Source organism: Micropterus dolomieu, unplaced genomic scaffold (assembly GCF_021292245.1).
Source record: "Micropterus dolomieu isolate WLL.071019.BEF.003 ecotype Adirondacks unplaced genomic scaffold, ASM2129224v1 contig_8727, whole genome shotgun sequence".
Lineage (NCBI taxonomy): Eukaryota > Metazoa > Chordata > Actinopteri > Centrarchiformes > Centrarchidae > Micropterus > Micropterus dolomieu.
The window spans coordinates 18,570-28,996 of NW_025737713.1; the positions used below are offsets into that span (position 1 = coordinate 18,570).

The 10,427-nt window shown below is 38.5% G+C and overlaps 1 protein-coding gene across 1 annotated transcript; it reads left to right on the forward strand.

Moving 5' to 3' along the window:
- Positions 1-331: 331 nt before the first annotated feature.
- On the forward strand, positions 332-5,262 carry LOC123965127 (SH3 and multiple ankyrin repeat domains protein 3-like; the record flags this gene model as incomplete). The annotated part of the gene is made up of 2 exons (XM_046041691.1): positions 332-535; positions 5,184-5,262. Coding segments are annotated over 2 exons (283 nt in total), but the record flags the coding sequence as incomplete, so codon positions are not given.
- Positions 5,263-10,427: the final 5,165 nt, after the last annotated feature.

A 10,427-nucleotide genomic window follows, 5' to 3' on the forward strand; every position in this document is an offset into this window, starting at 1 on the left:
TGGTAACTACCACTCGTTTTTAGGATGACCTTTTGTGAAAAGTAATGGATAATGGTAATACTACCATACCTATGAGAATTGCTTATTACAATAAAAGGCCTAGCTTCTCTCCCAGGCATGACATTGAAAGTTCAATAAATGCCTCTCTGATGAAAGAGGTCCTATTTAATAGTCTAGAATATGTTTCAGCACCTAAATGTTATATTTATGTAAATCAGTAAAATATCACTATTCAATCTTTTAGTTGTACTTAACTGAAGGGCAAAATGTGATATTTAGAGAAATGACGATGCGCTTAACCTTCTCCACTTTTTTGCTCTTGTCTTTGCAGAAATGTATGAAATTCAATGTGGACGCTCCTATTTGGCTGTCCAAGCAGCGGATCCTGTGTACTCTCAACCAGAGCCTGAAAGATGTACTCAACTATGGCCTATTTCAACCAGCTTACAACGGCAAAGCTGGCAAGTTTCTGGATGAGGAGAGACAGCTAAGGGAATATCCCTTCCCATCCATCGCTCCTGTACCTTACCTGGAGGTAGGCATAGATCATGTGTATGTATGAGGCTTTAAGGAATGTCAGAAGGAGAGCACAAGAGGTGGAAAGAGAGGTTGTACATGCCACCATACCTACATAATATCCTGTATGTAACAGTCCTCCAAATATTGATTATTGGGGTGGGGGGGGGAACAAATCAATTCACATAAGAATCGCTTTTCTCAGATTCCAAAACTCAAATTCTTCTGTTGTTGATAAAGTTATGTTGACGGCGGAACCCAAAAGTGATGGCCCGGTTCAGCACCCAAACAGTGTAAATACCAGAGTTATCTTCTTCAAAAAAGCAGGTGTTTCATTTCATGAATGCCAAACACACCATCACCAAGAAAATACTCACATAATATCATATCCTGCACACTGCAAAATGTGAAAGTGCAGCGTACCTGTGGCTTTCAGGGGGGCGAGGGCTCCAGGGATCTGGGGCTTTGCCTGTTAAGTAATCCATCCTCGAAGAGAAGAAACTGAACAGATATGAAAAAATTTTAGGAGAGACACTTCCTTAAATCTTATCAAATTACTATACGGGGCGTCTGTGTCTCAGGGGGTAGAGCGGGTTACCCGTTAATCAAAAGATCCGAGGTTCAATCTCCGGCTCCTCCAGGCTGCATGTCAAAACGTCCTTGGGCAAGATACTGAGTCCCTGGTTGGCCGGGGTGGCTATTCCATCTTGTATGAATGTGTGTGAATGTTAGTTTCTGTTTGAGCTCTTAGGCTCAGTTTATGAATGTGTGTGAATGGTGAATGCAATGTATTATAAAAGCACTTTGAGCGGCCGCAAAGACTAGAAAGACGCTATACAAATACAGAGCATCTATATGTAGAACCCAGGATTCAACTTCGACATCACAAATTGACCTTTAAGGGCCACTGTAGTGGAGCCTCAGGTCATTCTCTTCATATAGACTAAACACACGGTGCCTGTTGGTATTTGTGAATCATCTTATAAGCTACTGTTATTGATGAGTATCTGCTGTAGTCTTTTTGTAGTTGTCTATATGTGTATGTATGCATCACAGGCACACACATGCAGGCTCACACAACATGTGGGTATGGGTATGTGCATCATTGTGCATGGAGTTTGTGTGTGTGTTTTTCCATGATGTGTCAGGCAAACCTAGCAGCAATAATACCACTCTCAATGATAGTGTGTTGTCTGCAGCAGCTGTCATCTCTCAGAGATAATTGTTGTGCCTGTCCATCATGGTTTTTGATCTGAGAGAAACGCAGGCGTCTAGGGATGTATTGCTTTACAGACAGTGGTGTAAAGATGTCAGGTGGTTTTCTGAGTGGGCGTCTTTGTTGTCACTAGTTTTATGATGTGCAATAAAGATTTACTTTCACTCTTGAACCTCAGGTTAATGTCAATCCCTGATGCATCGGAAGAGGCTGCTATTGTTATTAACTACATTTTTACTTATGATAGCCCCAGCATGCTTTGTGAATTGGAATATATCTCATGAATGAAAAGACTTTCCCATTTTTTCTTTGGTGGTACATATTTGGCTATCAGCAGTGAAGAAATGTATAAGCATGTTGTAGGCTCATGGTAGGATTATTTGTATTCCTCTCTTCACTCTTTATCAGTAATTTTTCTCTCTCACTTTCTTATCATGGCCATTGTTATTTCAGATTCGATTTACTGTTACAGTTGGGCTTTTAGCGGCAGTAGTCAACAAAAGTAGACCTTTTGAAAACTGTCAGGCTGGAGTACCTTTCCAGGATTTAACCCACATTGATGTCATAGAATCAGACACATGTTTCTTAACAAATGCTAATATAGACTTGATTAAGCTGTGTTGAGAATTGACAACTCACATTTAGTAAAACATTATTTGATATAACACATGCACGTCTGATGTTTTGATCAGAATGATTGAAAATGCACAAGGCTTCACTTTTTATGGCATATCAATTTCAAAAGTATAAAGTTATACATTGCAAGAGATTGGAAAGGATTCACAGTTACGTCTTTACTGTTTGTACTGTGATTTGTTGAGAGACCATGTCATTGTGATGCAGAAAAGAAAGGACTGTTTTACAGCACTGCAAATCACAACGGAAGAAATTACAAAATTAGAAATGTAAGCATATGTGTATGGTATTGTGTGTATCCGGTGAATGGTCTGAGGGCTGTGTTGCTACTATAGTATGTTGTGATTTGTTGTTGTCTGTTCTTATTTGGTTTATGCACCATGGTCTGTACATAATCTTTTGCATCAATGTGTCAAAGCATTTGCAATTTGTTCTAAACAATGAGAAATCGGTTTTATGATGTGCACAAGTGACGAGATCATGTGGAGGTTGAATATGCAGTTTTGAGAATTTCAATTCTGATCTGAGAAAAGTACTATAGCGACTGAGAAAAACTGTAACTTTGATTTTGTCAACATGTTCAGCCATTTTGCATGTAGTGACTTATGCAATGAACTTGTGCTGAGATGTTTTGGGGGTAAGACTATTCAACAAAGAACTGGTATAAGTCATTGTGATCAGCATGACATAATCAATTGATAATGTAGGCAACAGCAAACAGTTGTACATAATCATTTGGTTGAACAAGTAGTTTTGAGAATTTCAATTCTGATCTGAGATATGTGCTAAAGCGAGTGAGGAAAAACTAACTGTCTGAGTTGAAAGCAATGATGGAAGAAAAGGGTAATGGGGAGAAGAGAGTAAAACTTCCCATGTAGCATAAAAAACGCTTGCGCTACTTCCTGGGCTGCACATATAGATGATAGGGTTCGATGTCTCTGCCTAAGGATCAATAACAGTGACCTACTAGTTTGAAATGGCATCTGCTGGTGGGAAGTGTTATATGTCAGGAACATGAATGACTATGCCAGTAGAACAGCATGGACACATGCCAATACTCATATGCTATTAAAACAACAGTTGAACTGTATACAAGGAAGGCTCTCACAAGGAAACTTGTATAGTTGTGTGTGTGAGTGTCTGCTTCTAGGGCTGTGCAATTAATCAAATTTTAATCTCAGTTACGATTTTGGCTTCCAATAATTATAAAAACAAGTTAGTTGAGATAAAACTATTATTGTGCGGCATGCAGTTTTGCAATGACACTCTTTTTGTCTTATAAATCCAGCACACCCTATCCCTTACAGTGGTGGCTCCTGCCCCTCTCTTAAAGCCCAAACTCACTCTCAGCCAGTCTATGATGTTTAGTTCAGCTAAAGCCAAGATGACTGGGATTATAACTGCTATAACTAATATCTTAACTAATAATTATTATGTATACTTACACTAAACCAGATGTGTTCAGTGTTTCTTTACCTGGTTCTTAAATGTAAAATATCCACTGTGTCCGTGTATTCTAACCCCATACTAATTTATAGTTTTGTTACTCACTGTTGGTTTAAGTAAATGCATCTCCCAACAGAACACCACAGTTGAATTTCAGCATCATGTAATGTAATCTGTCCCCCACAGCAGTCATCTTGGAGAAATACTGCGTTGCTGTCATCCTCTCGTGCTCTAGATACTGTTTAAAGTTAATAATGTTGGACTACTATTTCTAATTTCAATTGGTGTAATGCATAATCGTTTTAAATAATGAAGCATTACATTTTAAAAGTTCAATAAATTAATCATGTTTCCTAAATTAATGAGTAATCCTGTTAAATAACCGTGATTGACCAAAATAATCGTGATTAGGATTTTTGCCAAAATTGAGCAGCCCTATCTGCTACTACTCTGTTGTACTGTGTGTGTCATTGATTGACCAGCAGTCATTCCCTGAGGCCAGTGGTGTGTAGAGATGATTGACAGGTTCGGATTAGCAGCTCAGAACCCTTCTGCTCTGTTGTGGATTTGGTGAACACCACACATCTGTGGAGAAACTGACATGCACATACACACACACACACACACAAAATAAAATACATTGCAAGACCGGGCAGTGGAAGTTACACATTTTTAAAGCTATTACAGGCTGTCAGTTTTCTGTGAAACCTGTCTATTAAACAAGCAGCTTGCAACAGACTTAATGAATGATCTGGCTTTTGACAAGTTGGGAAAGGGTCCAGAAACCAGAGCTACATAGTATAGACCCGAAACCATGCCAGATTCTGCAGTTGTGAAAGTACATCAAGAGTTTTTTTGATGTTTTTAAGTTGGAAAAGAAATGTAATATTTTACATTAAGGCATTTGGAAATTAATTGACAGTAGAAGTGGAGGAAAATACATTCTCTTCTGCTTATTCCTCCTGCGCATTTATTCAGTTGAAATTAAAAACCGTGTTTTTATTGTTTTACAATTTATATTTTATATTTAAGCTTTAACCTACATTTTCATGCTAGATACAATACATGGAGAAGATGACAAGCAGGAGTGCTGGAAAAAGACAACAGCCGTGTAATGAGTCAGAATTTCTGTATCTGCTCTCTCTCATCTTCTCTCTCAGGACAATCCAATATTTAATTAAACATTAGTATACACATAGATACAGGTCTGAGGAGTTGATATTGTGTGACAAATTAATTTGGAAAGACTTTTATAATTAAAACTATTATTGTTTGTTTTGTTTGTATTGATTATGTCAAGGAGTCAAGACAAACATGAAGTTAAAATTTAACTGCATAGCCTCTTGTATTTGTTGTTGTTGTGTTTCAGTTCCGCTATAAAAGACGTGTCTACACCCAGACTCACCTGGATGAAAAGCAGCTGTCTAAGCTCCACACCAAGGTAAGCTGTGCACTCTTGTCATCATAACTTCTTAAGAGCTTATGCTTTGTGCAGCCTTCTAAACTGAGTGAATGTCACATATATAGTACATAAAACTGTTGTCATAGCTTGAATGGCCAAGTGGCTCTGGTTACATTTTATTCTCTAAGAGTAAAAAGAGTTTGTTTGTCAGTTCTCTCTAGGTCTCTTTAGGCCCCGCATAGCCTTCAGAGCTTTGCATAAGAACAATGTGTGCTTGATGTCACACAGACATGAACCAGATCTGTTTTGTGTTGCTATGTTAAAATGAAACAAAAAGTACTCAGCAGGTAGCACTGTAATGTTCTTTATTGGCCTAATATGTAAAACACATCAACATACTAATGTTTTATTCAGAAAATAAAACATAGTGGATGGACATTTTTGCAACTCTCTGTTAAATTGTATTGATAAAGTCTGTATCAAATCTGATTGCAGATTGGATTTAGAATATGTGTGAGTAACATTTGTGTATTGGTGGTTTGTTTATTACCAACTGGATATGAACAGATGCAGAAGGCAAAGCATGTTCAATAAAATCTTTATTTGTTGGATAGGGAAGCTTATACACAGCAACACAAAGGCAGTCCGGTTTAGCAAACAAAAATGGCAGTGCTGGTATACAGTGGTCAATGGCAGGCATGGGGTCACAAACACAGATAGCAGAGAGGCCGAAAAGGACAAACACTGGCACAGTAAGGCTATTGTGCAACCAAGACAATCTAGCAAAGTGTGACTACTGGCTTGGCCCTGTTTATACTGTGACTAATGATGCAATGGGGAACAGGTGTGCCTGATTATGTGATCGTCTGAAGCAGGAACTCAGTGGGGGCGACTAGTGTACAGGTGAAGAATGGCAGGTCTAAAAAAACAGGGAGATGTTAGTAAGTGCAGATGCAGATAAGGGAGAAAAAGTGTGTGTGCGTTAGTTTTACTATATTCATGGGGTCCTAAAGCTGGGACCCCACTGTACTGGTATGGTCCGACAGCTTTATGAGGACCAAAATGCTGGATTCCACAAGTTTAAAGTAGGGCTGAACGATTAATCGAAATTGCGATTTGAAAGAACGCGATTAGAATGTTAAAATGTAGGTTAATTATACAGCGTATCTGACCCGTTTTAAACAGTCATGCAGTAACAGATTCATTCCGTTATCATCCTTGTGTGACAACTTGCTAACCAATCACTAGTGCCATACGCCTCCTGTTACGGTCCTGCTCACCAATCAGTGGGTACAGGGCATGTACATTTGACAACAAGAAACGAAACTAGAGAGAAATGTGGGATAATGGTGTCACGCGAACCGAGACAGGCGGCTGCTATGTCGTGATTTTGTCCGCCGTCAACTCACATGCTCTATGTTGATGTGTTGTTAATTTGCCATTCTGTGTGCTTCAACTACCAATAACAGCGTTCTGTGAGCCCGTTCTGTTCAGCTACATCCACATGGAGCATTTCAGAAAAAGAGCATTTATCCTGCCTGATTTTCCTGAGTTGTTCACATTTTGTTAATTTGTTCAGTTGTCCTTGCATCACAATTTTTTACCCCAAATCGTTCAGCCCTAGTTTAAAGGGATGTTTGAGGGTTAAGACCTGCTTTTTTGAGTTAGGGGTTGCTGGCTGACATTATTTCAGGAATCCTGTGAGTCACGGGATTGGAACTTGAGTGAAAATCCAATCCAGTATCGCCCTCTCTTAGGGGTAGAATTGGCTTAAGGGTTAAATGTATTATGTCAATGACGGGTCCCTATGAAGATAGTGGCACAAGGCGGTGTCTGTGTGTTTGTGTGCATACAGATAGCACAGAGAATTCAATGCATATTTTCATCAAATCCCATCAGGTGCTGATTGACACAGGAATTAACAGTGTCAATTGTGTGTTAGAGAAAGGGGGGAGAGAGAGAACAATAGTGGGGAGCTGCTGTTGAGTCCAAATCGTAGAACAGCAGTTTTGATAATTTATGCATCAATCAGTTTTGTTCACTCTTGTCATTGTCAAAAGATTATTTTGCATTTCAGTTCAACTTCACTGAGAAATACTTTTTTATTTTTCAGCATATACTGATTTTGTCGTGAAACACTATTGAAACATGCTGTAACACATAATAATCGAATGAATAAATTACCATTGAGTTAAACCACAAAGCAAGCCATTTTCACCCTTTGTGTGTGACGAGGTGTGCTTTTCTTGTATTTAATATATTATTGCTAGTGAGAACAGTTTAATGACTTTGAAGTGCGCTCTATAAATATCACACGAGAAACTAAGTATTGTCTCTTCCTCTGAAAATATACATTTTGCATTATTGGTGCATAATTTCTGCTACTTTTATAATTGCCACAGTAATAAATGCAGCTGTCTTTGCATCCTTTGTATTTCTTGTTAGAAATTGACAGGACTACAACACTTAAGAACCTACAGTCTATCCAGGATATTGCAAAATACTGTTCTGTATACAGCAAGGTTATTATAGTTTTGGATTTTGCATGAGTTTCAGTGTTGGTCTTTGTCGCTGTAGGATGCCAAGCTCAGTTCAGTTTAGTTCATTCCAGTTTAGTTTTTTCACAAAACATTAAAATACAAGTACAATGAGAAATATTTGTGAAAAGGGACACTTTTTTTAAGCTATCTGAAGCTTGTGCAAGTATCAATATTTTATATATAAATTGCAGATGGGAGTTTTAACTATTTGGTACTAGATAATAAAATCTGTTGCTTTTTTAGTCCACTAGAAAACTTAACAGGACCATATAGAGGACAGAAAAAGTGATATGAACAAACAGAGAAATGTATCTTTTTAGATAAACTGACACATTGTCTAAATAAATACTACAAATAAATGAAGCACATGCAATCTACAGTATAATTTCTAACCTACATACAGAAAACCCTAAGAGCTAACTACCCTAATCCTACTACCCAGTGGTCCCAAGAAATTCATTCAGTCTCTAGCTCTATCATTCTTGGTTAAATACGTGAAATACAATAAATACAGCTAAGAAATTGGAAGATAGTGGAGGCCCCCCTTGGAGCCACAAACAACAAGTTCCTAGCACCCTGAAGGCAAGTATGACAGCAGTTATATTAAAATCTTAACCTTTATTAATCAAAAAATAGGTATTAAAACAATGTGAAGCACAAAGTGACAGGTTGGCTGAGATATCAATGAGCCCATAAAACACACACTAGCTGACATGCAGTAAATATAACACGACACGTTAACCCAGTGCAAGGGGAGCTCACAGTCAATGGGCCAGTTTGTCCCACACGCAGGATGCTAAGCTCTACCATCAGAACAGAACAAAACAAGGAAAAGAAAACCACTAAGACAGTTACCCACTAAGTTACCTGCAACCCAAACTAAACAAAACACAACTCCATACAATTGTTGCATTCATATTATTTTATACATATGTATGTATAAAAGATAATAGAAAACATGTTAAAATCCCACCAAATACGCAGCCGATCCCTACTTGGGTCTCCCTGACTACTTTAGCCTACCCCTAACGTTACATGGAGCTCTCCTCGTAACAGCGGTCGCCACCTGCTATGCTGCGATCAGACACTGCGACCAGACATCTCTTGATGGACATGCAACGTGCCAGCTCTTCACGCGGAGGACAAAAGCACAACACACCCGCGGCTCACTAACAGGTGCAGATTGTCCGGCCAGACCAGCTGCCCCACAACGTCAGTTCCCCCGCCTTCATGTCCACCCGAAATGTAGGCTTATGTAGGTCCTATGAAATAAATAAATGAAAACTAAGGACATTTACTCTTTCATTTTAGTTAGTTTTAGTTAGTTTTGCAAACCTACAATACAGTTTTAGTTAGTTATCGTTTTTTTGTAAAGCTTCGTTTTTATTTTTTATTTCAGTTAATGACAATGTTTTTTCACATCTAGTTTTCATTATTTCATTCATCTTCGTAAACGATTATAACCTTGGTATACAGTGAATTAACTGAGTTTATGCCCACGGACATTGTTTTGCAGAGATGTGGCATACGTTAGGGCCTTTTTTGTCGGGGTCCAATTCTTTGTGATAGACTTTTCAGCATTTAGTTAAACATTTGAAAAGCAGAGGCCAAAATGTAGCCTCTCCTGGATTTGTGTGTGGGACATTTAAAATGTCTCTGATAATGGTTTCTTAGAAAGAAAGGGAACTTTGAGTTCATTGTTAGGTTTCTACTGTATATTAATGGGCAGTGAATATTTTCGGCTGTGTACTTCTATTGAGAGTGCCAGAGAGAAAGAGAGTGACAATTAGTGAATGAGAGTGACATGCAGAAAAGCAGTGATGAGAAGGATGAATCATGCTCTCAAATATTGTCTCTTGTCTAACCAGTCTGCTGTGAGGTGCTGCTGTCTGCTACTGTGCTACAGTGCTAGGACAAAGTATATGAATGGTACCTATTTGACAGACTCAACTCAAGCTGCAATTTAGGTGGTAATTTTAAAAAATATAATAATAAATCCTCTATAAAGGACAATTTGTTGTGATTGGCCTGCCTCGCTGGACAGTAGAAGTGGAATTGTTAAAATTATCAAATGGAAAAAAAGAGCATGAATCTTCCAGCCACTAACACTCATTATGTAGAAACCTGAATGTGGGAATGGGCTATGAAAGCCACCGTGTTGTTCGAGCTATGTGAGTATGAGTAATCCAGCACAGATGTGTTATGAGGAGAGAATGAGGGTGGTAATTTGGCTGTTCAAGCTCCAGAAGCAGCCACAGTAAATTCTTGAGTAAATTCAGTAAATTCTTGAGTTACTAGCCCAGATGGAAAAAATCCAGTCTCCAAGTCCATTACCTCAGTCTGAAGGATTTATTAATTAACTACAATAACATGGTTAAGGATGCGAGAACACACTATTTTTCTGAACTCATTACTACACATAAACACAATCCCAGGTTTCTGTTTAAGACTGTGGATCAGCTGGTAAACCCAACCCCTCCTTGTGCCTCTGCTGGAAGTAATGATGACTGTGAATTGTTTTTATCTTATTTTACCAATAAGGTGGTGTCAATCAGAGCCTCTATTACCCCCGTGGCCTCTTACTCAGAGGTCCCTCACCAGCAACAACAGAGTTTTAACCAGTTTTATCCCATCGACTTGTCTGAGCTTTTAAAAACAGTATCACAAATGA